General features: G+C 43.2%; 1 protein-coding gene across 2 annotated transcripts in view; it reads right to left on the reverse strand.

Annotated features, from left to right (window-relative positions):
- The window catches only part of LOC121539262 (regulator of G-protein signaling 6-like), a 101,835-nt gene that overhangs the window by 61,078 nt on the left and 22,913 nt on the right, over window positions 1-17,844 (reverse strand). The window contains exons 1-2 of one of the 2 annotated variants that reach the window (XM_041847622.2): window positions 13,563-13,767; window positions 11,494-11,609 (exon numbers count right to left, since the gene is read on the reverse strand). In XM_041847622.2, the coding sequence (XP_041703556.1) occupies window positions 11,494-11,583 (90 nt within the window). In that variant the 5' untranslated portion in view covers window positions 11,584-11,609; window positions 13,563-13,767. Of the gene's footprint in view, window positions 1-11,493; window positions 11,610-13,562; window positions 13,768-17,844 lie in introns of those variants that run through there. The other variant, XM_041847623.2, reaches the window with a different exon arrangement.

Consider the following 17,844-nt stretch of genomic DNA (forward strand, 5'->3'; position numbering starts at 1 on the left):
AGCTGATCGTGGACTACAGGAAACAGAGGGGCAAGCACATCAATGATGCTGTAGTGGAGCGGGTCGAGAGCTTCAAGTTCCTTGATATCCACATTACAAGAAATTAACATGGCCCACACACACACACACAGTTGTGGGCACGACAGTGCCTCTTCCCCTTAGAAGGCTGAAAAGATTTGCTATGGGCCCTCAGATCCTCAAAAGGTTCTACAGTTGCACCATTGAGAGCATCTTGACTGGCTGTATCACCGCTTGGTACGGCAACTGCAAGGCGCTATAGAGGGTGGTGAGTACGGCCCAGTACATCACTGCCATTAAGGACCTCTATACCAGGCGGTGTCAGAGGAAGGCCCAAAAAATTGACTCCAGCCACACAAGCCATAGACTGTTCTCTCTGCTACCGCACGGCAAGTGGTACCAGTCCACCAAGTCTGGAACCAATAGGACCCTGAACAGTTTCTACCCCCAAACCATAAAACTGCTAAACAAGACTGCTAAATAGCTAATCAAATGGCTACCCGCTGCTGCTACTGTCTATTATCTCTCCTGTTGCCTAGTCACTTTCACCCTACCTATATGTACATAGCTACCTCAATTACCTCGTACCCCTGCATAGACTTGGTACTGGTAATCCCTGTATATAGCCATGTTATTTTTTACTTGTCATTGTTATTCTTTATTCACTGTGTATTTATTCCTCGTGTCACAATTATAATTTTTTTCTTTAACCTCTTAAGGATCGGACCCTTTTTTAAATTTTCGCCTAAAATGACATACCCAAATCTAACTGCCTGTAGCTCAGGACCTGAAGCAAGGATATGCATATTCTTGATACCATTTGAAAGGAAACGCTTTGAAGTTTGTGGAAATGTGAAATTAATGTAGGAGAATGTAACACATTAGATCTGGTAAAAGATAATACAAACAAAAAAACATGCGTTTTCTATTTATTGTTTTGTTCCATCATCTTTGAAATTGCAGTTTAGGCGCAATTTAGATGTCGGCCACTAGATGGCAGCAGGGTGTGTGCAAAGTTTCAGATTGATCCAGTGAAGCATTTGTAATACTGGACTATTTTGTGTCAAGTCTGCCCAAATGTCCCGAATTGGTCAATTGATACATTTTCAAGTACATAACTGTAGAGAACATACAATAATGATATGGCAATACAAAATGTAAGTTTACACACTCCCAGGAATGTCATACATGATGGATCATTAGCTTATACACTAACTTTCACACATCTAGATGGCCGGGCGGGGTGGGTGTGGAGCCAGAGACAGCAGGGGTTCAAACTGTAGAACCCAGTTCCTATCAAACAAAACTATGCTACATTTTATCTCTGGGACCCTTAGGATGACAAATCAGAGCACGATTACTGAATGTAAGTACATTATTTACCTTCAGAGGTGAATGTATCAAACCAGTTGCCATGATAAGTTTTTGTTGTTGTGCACTCTCCTCAAATAATAGCATGGTATTTTTTCACTGTAATAGCTACTGTAAATTGGACAGTGCAGTTAGATTAACAATAATTTAAGTTTTCTATCCATATAAGACATGTCTATGTCCTGGAAAGTTTGCTGTCACTTACAACAGTCATGCTAATCACATTAGCGCACATTAGCTCAACCGTCCCATATAAGGGACACTGATCTCGTAGAGGTTAATTCTGCATTGTTGAAAAAGGACCTGTAAGCAAGCATTTCACTGTTAGTCTACACCTGTTGTATTTCTAATGTGATTACTGAGGCCATCATCGGGAAGCATTGCCAGCCCTCAGGCCAGGCAGCGATTTACTGTCAGAGTGCATCTGCCAGGAACGATCAGAGGCTGGAAAAGCTGTCTGCAATCTACATAGGGTGAATATTTATGATATTGAAGTGTGTCAGACGGTTAGATGTCATACTCTAGGACAGGGGTTCCCAAACCTTTTGGCTTCGTGACCCACCAATTGAGGTGTCTTTTGAGTCACGACCCCCCCCCCCATAAGTGTTGAGCGGTGAAAAAACATACACAGACCAAATAATAATAATAATATAATAATATGCCATTTAGCAGACGCTTTTATCCAAAGCGACTTACAGTCATGCGTGCATACATTTTTGTGTATGGGTGGTCCCGGGGATCGAACCCACTACCTTGGCGTTACAAGCGCTGTGCTCTACCAGTTGAGCTACAGAGGACCAAAGAAAAGTTAAAAATATATTAATAATACCCTCTTCTTCAAAACATTCAACTGAATGTAGATTTGAGTATGGGCTCTTGTGACCAATTTTAAGACATTTACTATATAATAATGAAATGATTTGTAACAATGCAGGGGTTTTTCTGTATCAAAAAGGGTCTTAGGTGGTGGGCGTGACAGTGGGCATGGCAATGGGCTGAATTCTGTCTGGGCCCTGGGCAAGAACATTTGAGGCCCTCATCTTGGCAGTGGAGAGAAAATGTTGCAGTTTTATGGCTAATTTCCTGCAATTCTACAAATTTTTCCATGGAGCTGAAAGAACAATTAGCAGTTTTAAGCTAATTTAGTTTTAAAGCCAATTTATAGCAATTCTATACTTTTTGCCATGGAGCTGAGGGAAAATGTAGCCATTTTAAGCAAATTTCCTGCAATTCTACACATTTTGACATGGCTAATGCTATATTCTTATGCTCAAACATTATAACAAAATCAATTGTAGCCTAATTGTCTAGCTTAGGGGTGAAAGTCGATTAAATGTCTTACCGGTACAGGACTCCCTCTTTTTTTATTGGTGTAATCATAGAATTACATATAAAATCCCTATTAATTTCATATGATTTCTGTGGGCCTAGTAAAGATGTGTCATGTAACTTTTAACAGGTATTATCGTTTACTGTGGCATAAACACAACCAGTCATGATTAGGGCTGTGGCAGTCATGACATTTTGTCAGCCAGTTATTGTCATGCAAAAGCCTGCCGGTCTCATTGTACTTGACCGTTAATTAACATAAACACGTTTACCATCTCCAGGCCTCCATGCATACAAGCCGCTGATGCGCGCCTTTGGAACATCTACATTTAGAAAAGTCAAAAATCGATTTAATATGCACCATCACAATAAATCCATTATTTATTTTAGTCAAGTCTAAATAAACATTATGATGAACATTTATTTCAGAAGAACAGAATATGAGTTGGCCTACTGTATGTTATCTGGCTATCGCCATGCCATAGGCTGTTGGCTTGTTCATTTAGCAGAGAAGATATGCTTATAAGTCCTGTGCCATTATTTTATATTATATGGTTTTATTGTAAGAAGAATATAATTGAATTTAGCTGAATAAAATAGAAACGATATTTTTCCCATTCCGGAGTGAGTGCGTGTATGAAGTGGCTATGTTAAGCGTAAAAGTTATCATTTGAAACAGGTCCTATACGCTAGATTTAGAGTTATTTGGCAACTTTAGTTGTGAATGATACAAACCATAGAATGTCTTAGAAGTCAAAACATATATGGGCTGCATGATGCGACTATAGGCTATTGATGATTTGAGAAAGTAGCAAAAAAAGCTTGTGCTCTATTGCTTGCCTCAGGCTGCACAGCTGTTCTCTCATCAAGTGATCATATTTTCACTATTCTAAATGTAATCTTGTCTTTACTAATATGTAAAATGAGTTTCGATTTAGAATGGCCCATTATTAAATGGGCAGGAACAGGGGCAGGGGAAAAAGACATGTAATTCATATACACTCCAATAGTGAATGGAGGCCGCTTTCCCGGCTGGTTCCTTTTTCAGGCTACTCAGGTTATTTCACTCCATGCATCAACCACTGTTTGAGGAGTATGCAGCCTCTCGCTGCGCGACAGGTGATATTCCGCCCAAACTCTGTATGCCATGGGCTCTCCAGTCCTGTTCCTGTATTTACCCAGTGCTTAATTTGGGAAACCTAGTAACATGTTTTCACAACAAAACTGCTGACAGCCCCTCTCTCTTTCTTCACACTGGAGAAAGGAATGAAGGAGAGAGAGGAGGAGATGGAAAGGCACAGTAGTGAGATATTCTGTAGCTAAAGATAATATGTCAGCCTATTAATTATGAAAATAAAAAAAATGCCCTATTACTAGGCTATTCAAAATCAAATACAAATTCACTAAAATTGTAGGCTTAGCCGCCTGCACAATCAATGAACCTAGAGCATCGCTTAGGCCTATACATTCTCTCCCAGACTCATGAATAGAATGTTTGAAGCATAGCATAAAGTAGCATAGCATAAGTCCATCCAGTATGCATAATAATACAGTCCACACTCAAAGGCGATTAGTATAATTTGTTTAATTTTGGAGTATAGGCTAGACCAATTATGTACCAAAGACATCTGAAGTCGTTTAAAAAAAAAAGTTTTTCTGCTGTGCATAATATGTGGTAGGCTATGTATTGTATAAGGGCACAATTATTATACAGTGCCTTGCAAAAGTATTCATCCCCCTTGGCACTTTTCCAATTTTGTTGTATTACACCCTGTAATTTAAATTGATTTTTATTTGGATTTCATGTAATGGACATACACAAAATAGTCCAAATTGGTGAAGTGAAATGAAAAAAAATCTAGAAAATAAATAATGGAAAAGGGGTGTGTGCATATGTATTCACCCCCTTTGCTATGAAGCTCCTTAATAAGATCCTGTGCAACCAATTACCTCCAGAAGTCACATTATTAGTTAAATAAAATCCACCAGTGTGCAATCTAAGTGTCACATGATCTGTCACATGATCTCAGTATATATATACACCTGTTCTGAAAGGCCCCAGAGTCTGTAACACCACTAAGCAAGGGGCACCACCAAGTAAGCGGCACCATGAAGACCAAGGAGCTCTCCAAACAGGTCAGGGACAAAGTTGTGGAGAATTACAGATCAGGGTTGGGTTATTAAAAAATATCAGAAACTTTGAACATCCCACGGAGCACTATTAAATCCATTATTTAAAAAATTGAAAGAATATGGCACCACAACAAACCTGCCAAGAGAGAGCCGCCCACCAAAACTCACGGACCAGGCAAGGAGGGCATTAATCAGAGAGGCAACAAAGAGACCAAAGATAACCCTGAAGGAGCTGCAAAGCTCCACAGCGGAGATTGGAATATCTGTCCATATGACCACTTTAAGCCATACACTCAACAGAGCTGGGCTTTATGGAAGAGTGGCCGGAAAAAAGCCATTGCTTAAAGAAAAAAATAAGGAAACACGTTTGTTGTTCGCCAAAAGGCATGTGGGAGACTCCCCAAACATATGGAAGAATGTACTCTGGTCAGATGATACTAAAATTGAGCTTTTTGGCCATCAAGGAAAACACTATGTCTGGCACAAACCCAACACCTCTCATCACCCTGAGAACACCCTCATGCTGTGGGGATGTTTTTTCATCGGCAGGGACTGGGAAACTGGTCAGAATTGAAGGATTGATGGATGGCGCTAAATACAGGGAACTTCTTGAGGGAAACCTGTTTCAGTCTTCCAGAGATTTGAGACTGGGACGGAGGTTCACCTTCCAGCAGGACAATGACCCTAAGCATACTGCTAAAGCAACACTCGAGTGGTTTAAGGGGAAACATTTAAATGTCTTGGTCAAAGCCCAGACCTCAATCCAATTGACAATCTGTGGTATGACTTAAAGATTGCTGTACACCAGCGGAACCCATCCAACTTGAAGGAGCTGGATCAGTTTTGCCTTGAAGAATGGGCAAAAATCCCAGTGGCTAGATGTGCCAAGCTTATAGAGACTTACCCCAAGAGACTTGCAGCTGTAATTGCTGCAAAAGGTGGCTCTGCAAAGTATTGACTTTGGGTGGGTGAATAGTTAAGCACGCTCAAGTTTTCTGTTTTTTTGTCTTATTTCTTTTTTGTTTCACCCCAAAAAATATTTTGCATCTTCAAAGTGGTAGGCATGTTGTGTAAATCAAATGATACAAACCCCCCAAATATTCATTTTCAGGTTGTAAGGCAACAAAATAGGAAAAATGCCAAGGGGGGTGAATACTTTCGCAAGCCACTGTACGTGTATGCATAAACCCTAATATGCGTATGAGGGTTTTGAATTAATCATCACCTTAGAAAGCGCTGTCCATTTCCTTGTGCTAGGCTTTGAAACAACAGCCACAATGACCATGTTTTCCACTCAGTTTCAACCTTTGTTTAACTTATTTCTTCAAATGGATCAATCACAGTGAGGTGAGTTTTAAAAGCACATACTGTTTTGATGATAGGTGTTTGATGTGATTTTCGATTGCATTTGCATTGATGTCAGAGTGGTTAGAGAGACAGTACAGCCCTGAGTACCAGGCCATTAGCAACCTGATGGTCATTACCGAGTTGGGTACTACCAACTCATGTCCAGAGTGCATAAGAGGAGTTTACCGTGACTCAGCAGTCACAGGGAATTTTACTGTGGTCATGACTCATGACTGCCGGTGTGGCGGTAATAGGTATTTGTATTTATTAAGGATCCAGAAACATTAAGGCAGCAGATACTCTTACTGGGGTCCAGCAACATTACGGCAGTTATATACAGTCATGCAACAACTCTAATCATGATGTTTCCATCTGATTGTCAAACAATCACTTCAAAAAGGCGCTCCTGCAGGCTACCCACGCACGCTCCTCCACTTACAAAATAATTCAAACAGTGCACTGTGCACCCGCAATTTGATGAATGGAAAGAGACATCCGTTACAAAACACCTAAAAGTGTATTGTAATGACATTCTGCGATTGTAATTAGGCCTACACCTGACTTGATCTACTGCTGACCCCCACTATTTATTTTTCCGGGATGCCTTCCCTGACCGTACAGGCTTACTTTCACACTTGGTCTAGATTTTATTTTGGTGATTGTAAGTTCTCAAAGATTATAGGCTATTATTTTTTATTTTTTATATATATATAGAGTGCCTTCGGAAAGTGTTCAGACCCCTTGACTTTCTCCACATTTTGTTAGGTTACAGCCTTATTCTAAAATTGATTAAATTGTTTTTTTCACTCATCAATCTATACACGATACCCCATAATAACAAAGCAAAAACAGTTTTTTAGAAATTGTTGCTAATTTATTAAAAATTAAAAACTGAAATATCACATTTACATAAGTATTCAGACCCTTTACTCAGTCCTTTGTTGAAGAATCTTTGGCAGCGATTACAGCTTTGAGTTTTCTTGGGTATGACGCTACAAGCTTGGCACACCTGTATTTGGGGAGTTTCTCCCATTCTTCTCTGCAGATCCTCTCAAGCTCTGTCAGGTTGGATGGGGAGCGTTGCTGCACAGCTATTTTCAGGTCTCTCCAGAGATGTTAGATCGGGTTCAAGTTCGGGCTCTGGCTGGGCCAATCAAGGACATTCAGAAACTTGTCCCGAAACCACTCCTGCGTTGTCTTGGCTGTGTGCTTAGGGTCGTTGTCCTGTTGGAAGGTGAACCGTCGCCCCAGTATGAGGTCCTGAGCGCTCTGGAGCAGGTTTTCATCAAGGATCTCTCTGTACTTTGCTCTGTTCATCTTTCCCTCGATCCTGACTAGTCTCCCAGTCCCTGCCGCTGAAAAATATTCCCACGGCATGATGCTGCCACCACCATGCTTCACAGTAGGGATGGTGCCAGGTTTTCTCCAGACGTGATTCTTGGCATTCAGGCCAAAGAGTTCAATCTTGGTTTCATCAGACCAGAGAATCTTGTTTCTCATGGTCTGTGAGTCTTTAGGTGCCTTTAGGCAAACTCCAAGCGGGCTGTCATGTGCCTTTTACTGAGGAGTGGCTTCCGTCTGGTCACTCTACCATAAAGGCCTGATTGGTGGAGTGCTGCAGAGATGGTTGTCCTTCTGGAAGGTTCTCCCATCTCCACAGAGGAACTCTGGAGCTCTGTCAGAGTGACCATCGGGTTCTTGGTCACCTCCCTGACCAAGGCCCTTCTTCCCCGATTGCTCAGTTTGGCCAGGCGGCCAGCTCTAGGAAGAGTCCTGGTGGTTCCAAACTTCTTCCATTTAAGAATGATGGAGGCCACTGTGTTCTTGGGGACCTTCAATGCTTCAGAAATGTTTTGGTGCCCTTCCCCAGATCTGTGCCTCGACACAATCCTGTCTCGGAGCTCTATGGACAATTCCTTCGACCTCATGGCTTGGTTTTTGATCTGACATGCACTGTCAACTGTGTGCCTTTCCAAATCATGTCCAATCAATTGAATTAACCACAGGTGGACTCCAATCAAGTTGTAGAAACATCTCAAGGATGATCAATGGAAACAGGATGCACCTGAGCTCAATTTCAACACTCATAGCAAAGGGTCTGAATACTTATGTGAATAAGGTATTTCTGATTTTTATTTTTATAAATTTGAAAGATTCTATAAACCTGTTTTTGCTTTGTCATTATGGGGTATTGTGTGTAGATTGCTGAGTATTTTTTTATATTTTTTATCAATTTTAGAATAAGGCTGTAACGTAACAAAATGTGGAAAAAGTCAAGGGGTCTGAATACTTTCTGAAAGCACTGTATACAGTAGGGAAAAAAAAGTATTTAGTCAGCCACCAATTGTGCAAGTTCTCCCACTTAAAAAGATGAGAGAGGCCTGTAATTTTCATCATAGGTACACGTCAACTATGACAGACAAAATGAGAAAAAGAATTCCAGAAAATCACATTGTAGGATTTTTAATGAATTTATTTGCAAATTATGGTGGAAAATAAGTATTTGGTCAATAACAAAAGTTTCTCAATACTTTGTTATATACCCTTTGTTGGCAATGACACAGGTCAAACGTTTTCTGTAAGTCTTCACAAGGTTTTCACACACTGTTGCTGGTATTTTGGCCCATTCCTCCATGCAGATCTCCTCTAGAGCAGTGATGTTTTGGGGCTGTCGCTGGGCAACACAGACTTTCAACTCCCTCCAAAGATTTTCTATGGGGTTGAGATCTGGAGACTGGCTAGGCCACTCCAGGACCTTGAAATGCTTCTTACGAAGCCACTCCTTCGTTGCCCGGGCGGTGTGTTTGGGATCATTGTCATGCTGAAAGACCCAGCCACGTTTCATCTTCAATGCCCTTGCTGATGGAAGGAGGTTTTCACTCAAAATCTCACGATACATGGCCCCATTCATTCTTTCCTTTACACGGATCAGTCGTCCTGGTCCCTTTGCAGAAAAACAGCCCCAAAGCATGATGTTTCCACCCCCATGCTTCACAGTAGGTATGGTGTTCTTTGGATGCAACTCAGCATTCTTTGTCCTCCAAACACGACGAGTTGAGTTTTTACCAAAAGTTCTATTTTGGTTTCATCTGACCATATGACATTCTCCCAATCCTCTTCTGGATCATCCAAATGCACTCTAGCAAACTTCAGACGGGCCTGGACATGTACTGGCTTAAGCAGGGGGACACGTCTGGCACTGCAGGATTTGAGTCCCTGGCGCGTAGTGTGTTACTGATGGTAGGCTTTGTTACTTTGGTCCCAGCTCTCTGCAGGTCATTCACTAGGTCCCCCTGTGTGGTTCTGAGATTTTTGCTCACCGTTCTTGTGATCATTTTGACCCCACGGGGTGAGATCTTGCGTGGAGCCCCAGATCGAGGGAGATTATCAGTGGTCTTGTATGTCTTCCATTTCCTAATAATTGCTCCCACAGTTGATTTCTTCAAACCAAGCTGCTTACCTATTGCAGATTCAGTCTTCCCAGCCTGGTGCAGGTCTACAATTTTGTTTCTGGTGTCCTTTGACAGCTCTTTGGTCTTGGCCATAGTGGAGTTTGGAGTGTGACTGTTTGAGGTTGTGGACAGGTGTCTTTTATACTGATAACAAGTTCAAACAGGTGCCATTAATAAAGGTAACGAGTGGAGGACAGAGGAGCCTCTTAAATAAGAAGTTACAGGTCTGTGAGAGCCAGAAATCTTGCTTGTTTGTAGGTGACTAAATACTTATTTTCCACCATAATTTGCAAATAAATTCATAAAAAATCCTACAATGTGATTTTCTGGATTTTTTTCGTCTCAATTTGTCTCATAGTTGACGTGTACCTATGATGAAAATTACAGGCCTCTCTCATCTTTTTAAGTGGGAGAACTTGCACAATTGGTGGCTGACTAAATACTTTTTTTCCTTACTGTATATAAAGTATTTATGTATTTTATTTTATTGCAATGCACAAAAAATGTAATCCCACGAGCCACCTGGACCCCTGCCTCAACCCACAAGTGGGTCCCAACCCACAGTTTGGGAACCACTGCTCTAGGAGATAAAGCTGTCTACATTTGCTTCAATCTTCATTTGATTGTGTGGTGTCTGACATGTAGAGCCACTGTTCAACATCTCTTTACGGCGTGTGACCACATTAAACCACATTAAGCCTGCTTATGTTCTGACTGCTCATTCAGGTGGACAGGGGAAGTGGAAGCTTGGGGGTCATTAGCTCAACCGTCCCGTATACGGGACATCGATCCCGTAGAGGTTAAGTGATCATTCTAGGAACCTTATTTCAGCACTGAACAAGGCACAGATCATTATAATCATTATCTTCCCATAATCATACTCATCTTCAGACAGACATTAGAGAGAGAAGTTCAATCAGTGAAAAATGTCTTCCTGAACGATATCATCATCAATCTTCCATTGACTCCATTCCTTTTCTCAAATCATTAGTTTTTCTCTCCCCACTATTGCATTGTCATTAGCAAAAGCGACAATAATAACAGAATGGAATCAGGCCTCGATCTATCAACTCTTTGCTTTAGTTTCGCAATCGTCAGCACATTGGGACTAGTTGGGAGATTAGTTTAGGGTGATCAAAAGCAGGTTTTTGAGTGGGCCTGCCTGTGCCGAGCGAGCTGTGGAGCTGAGAGTGAAGGTAACAAGCACTTTATGAGCAGCTCCAGAGAAAGCAGACGAGCCCAGCCTTGGAGGAGCAGCCACTTCCTGTGAGTCCTACTACATCATTACCCATGGTGCCGCTCACCCTCTCCTTTGTCTTCTCCTATCGAAGCACAGGCATTGAGACTCAAGTGCCATAGGGATTGTATAATTACCCTTGACACATAAAGGACCTTTTCTTCCCAAACCCACACTGATGGAGAGCTTATTAAAACTTTAGAGGGCTGCAGAGTGCAGACAGTCTGCCAGGCTGCCAGAAGAAGTGTGTGGTGGCCAGTGTGGGTCACATCAGCGGTTGTCTCTGACAGACACACACAAGGAGGGTTTAGAACATGTTCCATTACCTGCCAGTGGGTAGGCCTCTTCCTGTCATATTCATCTGGCTCAGATATTGAGATGTAATGTGTTATAGACATTGAGAGATAAACCACTGAGGTGTCAGAAACCACTGTGAGATTCATTACTGTACCAATCTGCTTCAGAAACATTCAAATTAAATTGCTCCATGTCTTCCAATGGATAACTACATTGGGTGCTTACCTATAGAGTCTGTACCATCTTGTAAATTATAAAATTGTCCTATACCTTGCTATATGGGCTGTCAGAGCGCATACAGACACATACCTTTCTGTAGACGATCATGTTGGGAGAGTCCTCCTCAGGATCTGTTGTCCCCACACCTTGTTGTCCCTGGTCTCTGGATCCCTCCTCCATGACTGCTGTGTCCTAGGCTCAGGAGGCTGCATGGACACATAGAGACAGGGAGCAGAGGGGAGTTCAGGAAAGGACCATCATCAATGTCAAAAACTACTCATAATAGCCCATAAATGTATTCATTTGGTTCAGGGTGAAATACACGGTCAGTTTATTATTATCATTATGACATTCCCCAAAATGTTTGCTCTTCTCTCAGGTGACAACACCTGTCACAATACAGGCAGATAACAAAGCCATAGCAGTAATGCAATACAGTGAGGTGAATATAAACTAGCTGACTAAGCCAAGAAAAATGTCAGGCCTGTGAGTCAAAGTGGCAAAATGTCCTGGCAACAGTCATGTATAATCAGGCATCGGACAGCCTTCCGCTGATAAGCTATAGATACTCAGTGGTGTTCAGGACATTGGTGAGTCAGAGACTGTAAACAATAATTATAATAGGTACATAGTGTGTTGGGCATAGGTAATGTGCAATAAGCCTGTTATTGAATTAATCAAGCTACTATGGTTAAAACCTTGACCATTTGCACAGCTAAGACAACATTAGCCACACAGTGTGATCAGGCTTGCCAGTCCTGTGTACTCTCATGACGTAAAGCTTAAAAAGCTACCGTAAGGGATTATACATGACCTCCATTCAATATCCATCCCACTACAGCTCTCTCTCTCTCTCTCTCTCTCTCTTTCTCTCTCTCTCTCTCTCTCTCCCTCTCTCCCTCTCTCCCGCTCTACAGGATAATTTCTTCTGCTTAACTATGGATTTTCATAATCTAAATTCACTATGCTACAATCATCATTCTTCTTCAGTTGAGTAATAATGTGTATCAGATTGGTATAAGCATTTGTAATCATGCGTCAGGCAGAAAAAGAGAGAGGATTACATAATTTGACACATTCATCTTTTTGGAGTACGTAGAACAGACAGGGACGATAAAGCTTCCAAGAACAGTTTTATAAAAAAGTCTTCTCATATTTATTTATAACTATTTGTGTTCCACTACAAGAAAGTCTCCTAGGTTGTTATGGTTGTTCTGAAAGGAGGAGCTGTGAAACTCTGCATTCTGAAACAGCAGTGAGAGAGCATCATGGCACATTCTGTACAAAATCGCATGAAATGAAAGTTTCATACATAGTATAAATCAATAAAACAACATTTTGCCAGAGGGAAACCAATGGCGAGTGAGTTTCAGTACAATTACATAATTGTGTCTTGAAGTGTGGCCACTTGCTGCATTGTAATCCATAACAAACATAGACTATCATGGTTAGAGGATCAGATTGAGATTGAATACATTCAATAAACCACTAGCTGCACAGCACTAGACATGCAAGGTTGCTTTGAGTCTTTCATAGTAATGATTTATTACAACTGTTTAACACACAAAGAGCATTATCCTATAGAGCAGGAAGCAGTAATCATGCACATTATCCACTTATTATCCAAAGTTGTTATTGCCACCATGATGATGGATTGAGGAGCTGTTTGCAGCCTGCATTGATTAGCAGAATGTCTAAGTAACCAGGAGTTCCTAAACTAAGTTTACATCCTATCCCTTTATCAATTTCTCCAACCATTCAGACATTCTGTATGAATTATATGACACCTACAAGACAAGATATTCCTAGGTGAATAGATGAAGACCTGCAATAGCTCCTTGCTATGGACTGCTGCAACCTGTAATTCATAGGAACAACTTCATTTCCAAAGCATGGAAATCTAACTTCACAGAACACCAGTCCTATAGATGTCTGTGTTAGCGTTAACAGGATCGAACACAGGCACTGACATACATGCACTGACAGTCACCATCTAATTCCATAGCATCAACAGGATAATCTGAGCTGTGGAGAAAAGTTTATGAACAACAGGCACAAAACAGACATGCAGTTGATCATGCACAGCCAATCCCCCTCACTCACACCAGCCAGCCAATACAATGCTCCTGACAACTCCCAACTAATGAAGCATTCATTACCTTAGCAACAAAATAATTCCTTGTCCACTGCTCCCTGTTTTACTGTCCTTAGCAACAAGCAGCAGGCAGGTTCATGATATAATTGGCGGGGAGGGGGGGGGCTAAATAATGAAAAAAATAGAGGATGAAAGCAGTGGAGCAGCGAGAGAGAGAGCAGCTGGTTGGTCACTGCAGTATTTCTCTTTCCTCCTCTTCTCCAGTCTTCTGTCTGCCTTGGGAGGGAGGGAGTACAGAGTGGAGCGGAGCGGTTAGGGAGATCCTCGCCTCACATGTGCGCTCCCCTCTCCTCTCTGTCTGTGTGTGTGTGTGTGTGTGTGTGTGAGAGTGAGAGGCAGATTGAGTTGAGAAAGGGGGAGGGATGGGGGAATTAGACAGAAGATAAAGAGAAAAAAAGAGGGAGGAGAGAAAGACAGAGAGCAGAGAGGGTGAGTGAGAGATGGGTTGGAAGAGAGGAGATGAGATGAAGAGCGTGAGTGCTTTGGATGCTCGGTAGCAGAGCAGGAAAGCAGGGCAGAGAGAGCTGTACACACAACCTGGACTCAGGGGTAGACGTAACATAGCAAATGTAAATCTGTCTGATAATATGGTACGTTTGTATGGTATGTATTCATTTGTGGATGTCCATCACCCATTTCGTATGATATGTTACGAAGTACAATTGATATAATATGTGGCTAGGTGGCTAAATTAGCTAGGCTAGGGCTTAGGGTTAAGGTTAGGGTTAAGATTAGGGCTACGGGTTAAGGCTAGGGTTAGGGGTTAAAGTTAGGGTTAAGGTTAGGGTTAGGAGTTAGGGTTAGGGGTTAAGGTTAGGGTTAGGGGAAAGGGGTTAGCTAACATGCTAAGTTGTTGCAAAGTAGCTCAAAAGTAGTAAGTAGTTGCAAAGTTGCTAATTAGCTAAAATGCTAAAGTTGTCCGTGATGTGATTCAAACACGCAAAGTTTGGGTTGCTAGAAATTCGCGTTATACGCCGACCCATCAACCCTGAGCAACCTCCCTCCTTTCATTTTTGCCTTAAGTAATCTTCTGTTTTATGTAAACATACCAAATGTTACATTTCATACTAATTTACAGATTTACATTTACTATGTTTCGTTTAGTGCAGCAGCACCCACTGATGCTGAAAATAAGAATCATTCCATTAAGAGGACACTGAAATCATAATAAAGGCCAAGTTACACTTTGAATGTACAGAGTGAATTTGAAATAAGCTTTTAGAGCAATAGAGATGGAGAGATAATTGAGAGATAATTAAATGTATAGCTTGTTAATCCACGGTTTCATTAACATTTAATTGAAAGCCCATATTCTACAGGCTGCACATAAATAAATGGATGTACAAATCAAAGGCTAATGGTTTTTAAATAGTAACATCGAAGACTACACCCACTTAATGAACTGACGTACAGTACCATTCAAAAGTTTGGACACCTACTCATTCAAGGGTTTTTCTTTATTTGTACTATTTGCTACATTGTAGAATAATAGTGAAGACATCAAAACTATGAAATGACACATATGGAATCATGTAGTAACCAACAAAGTGTTAAACAAATCAAAATATATTTCATATTTGAGATTCTTTAAATAGCCACCCTTTGCCTGTGTCACGCCCTGACTCAGGGGACTCTTATATGTTGAGTCAGGGTGTGAATATTCTATGTTGTGTATAGCTATGTGAATGATCTTTATGTGTAGATCTATGTTGGCCGGTGTGGTTCCCAATCAGAGGCAGCTGTCGCTCGTTGTCTCTGATTGGGGATCATACTTAAGTAGCTTGTTTGGTATCATTAGTTGTGGGATCTTGTTCCATGAGTAGGCTTGTTTTGTGTTTAGCCTTAGGACTTCACGTTTCGTTGGTTTGTTGTTTTGTTAGTGTGTTTATCAGTTAAATAAACATGTACGCATTTCACGCTGCGCCCTGGTCTGACCCGTCCTTAAACGAACGTGACAGCCTGTATGACAGCTTTGCACACTCTTGGCATTCTCTCAACCAGCTTCACCTGGAATGCTTTTCCAACAGTCTTGAAGGAGTTCCGACATATGCTGAGCACTTGTTGGCTGCTTTTCCTTCACTCTGCGGTCCGACTCATCCCAAACCATCTCAATTGGGTTGAGGTCGGGGGATTGTGGAGGCCAGATCATATGATGCAGCACTCAATCACTATCTTGTGATTTCTTGGTAAAATAGCCCTTACGCAGCCTGGAGGTGTGTTGGGTCATTGTCCTGTTGAAAAACAAATGATAGTCCCACTAAGCCCAAACCAGATGGGATGTCACGGTTCCCTAAGACAGAACCCAGAAGCAGACCAGGACAAGGAGAGTTGAACGAAGGTGAGGGTTTATTACAGATTCAAAAGGTGCAGAATAATCCAGGAGACGGAGCGGGTGGCGGAGATGAGTAGGTGGAGGTGAAGTGGCAGATTAAACGATGGCACGGCAGGGGTTGGGTGAAGGTTCCGGGAGAATGACTGTAGACAGAAAAAAACTGAGGTAAGTACAAGGCAGGTCAACAAGGTGCAAAACAACAAAACTAACGGTAGTACTAAGAGGATGATACGCTGACAAAACATACTGTTAATGGCTAACGATCCGGCAGGGAATGGATGTTAGACCAGAGCCTAAGAAGGGTGATGATCAGGACCAGGTGTGCAGATTGCTGATGGGATGCAGGTGCGGAAATCAAGAGAGCTCCCCGGAGCGTTCCAGCACCCTCGGGAAACTGGAGATCACGAGCAGAACAACTAGACCACAGACAGGACCTGACTCAGACTGCCGGGATCGTTACAGTACCCCCCTCCGACGAACGCCACCGGGCGGACTCCCCGGAGCGCCAGGATGGAGGCGGTAGAAGTCACTGATGAGGTCAGCATCTAGGATCTGTCGCCGCGGAATCCAACTCCTCTCTTCAGGACCATACCCTCCCAGTCCACGAGATACTGGAAACCCCGGCCCCGCCGTCTGGAATCCATGATGCGTCGCACCGTGTAGGCAGGACCACCTCCGATCATCCGAGGAGGAGGAGGAGGAGGCGGAGGAGGCAACAGAGGACTGAGGAAAACAGGCTTGAGGCAGGAGACATGAAAGGTGGGATGGACTCTGAGCGTCCTCGGGAGTTTGAGTCGAACTGCCACCGGATTGATCACCTTCTCCACCACAAACGGACCAATGAACTTCGGTAACAACTTCCTAGACTCAGTCCGTAGAAGGAAGATCCCGTGTGGCCAACCAGACCCTATCTCCGATGGTGTAGGTGGGAGCGGGGATCCGGCGACGATTCGCCTGGAGCTGATACCGGTCCGAAACTCTAAGGAGTGCCTTTCTGGCCCGATGCCAGGTCCGGTGGCAACGACGAATATGGGCCTGAACAGAAGGCACTGAGAGCTCCCTCTCCTGAGAAGGGAACAAGGGAGGTTGGTAGCCATACAGGCACTGGAAGGGAGACATCCCAGTGGCAGATGTAGGGAGAGTATTGTGGGCATACTCAACCCAAGGCAACTGAGAGACCCAGGAGGTGGGGTTGGAAGAGGCCAGGCAGCGTAGCGTGGATTCCATCTTCTGGTTGGCTCTCTCCGCCTGACCATTAGATTGGGGGTGAAACCCAGATGTGAGACTGACTGTAGCTCCAATGGCCAAACAGAAGGACTTCCAGACAGCAGAGGTAAACTGAGGGCCACGGTCGGAAACGATATCACTGGGCAAACCGTGGACCCTGAAAACCTCCCTAACCAGGATCTCGGACGTCTCCGAGGCAGAGGGAAGCTTGGCAATTGGCACAAAGTGGGCGAACTTGCTGAATCTGTCCACGATAGTCAGAACGACCGTGTTCCCCTCAGAAGCGGGCAACCCAGTGACAAAGTCCAGGGCCAGATGCGACCATGGTCGCCGGGGAATAGGAAGGGGGTGAAGTAGTCCAGAGCTGGGCCGATTGGTACTCTTATTCTGCGCACACACTGGACAGGCAGCAACATAACCCCGAGTATCCTCGGCCATGGCAGGCCACCAAAAACGTCTGCGAAGAAACGCCATCGTCCGAGCCACGCCAGGGTGACAAGCCATCTTGCTGGCGTGGGACCATTTGAGGACCGCAGGACGAACCGACTCAGGCACAAACAACCGACCGGGTGGACCGTTACCGGGACCGGGCTGCGTCCGAAGGGCCGCCATCACCTCCTCCTCAATCCTCCACCTAACAGCTCCCACGACGCAGTTCCGGGGAGAATTGTCTCGGTCTTGGACCCACTCTCCTCCGTCTTGGAGAACATCCGAGACAAGGCGTCCG

This window comes from Coregonus clupeaformis, chromosome 25 (assembly GCF_020615455.1).
Source record: "Coregonus clupeaformis isolate EN_2021a chromosome 25, ASM2061545v1, whole genome shotgun sequence".
Taxonomy (NCBI): Eukaryota; Metazoa; Chordata; class Actinopteri; order Salmoniformes; family Salmonidae; genus Coregonus; species Coregonus clupeaformis.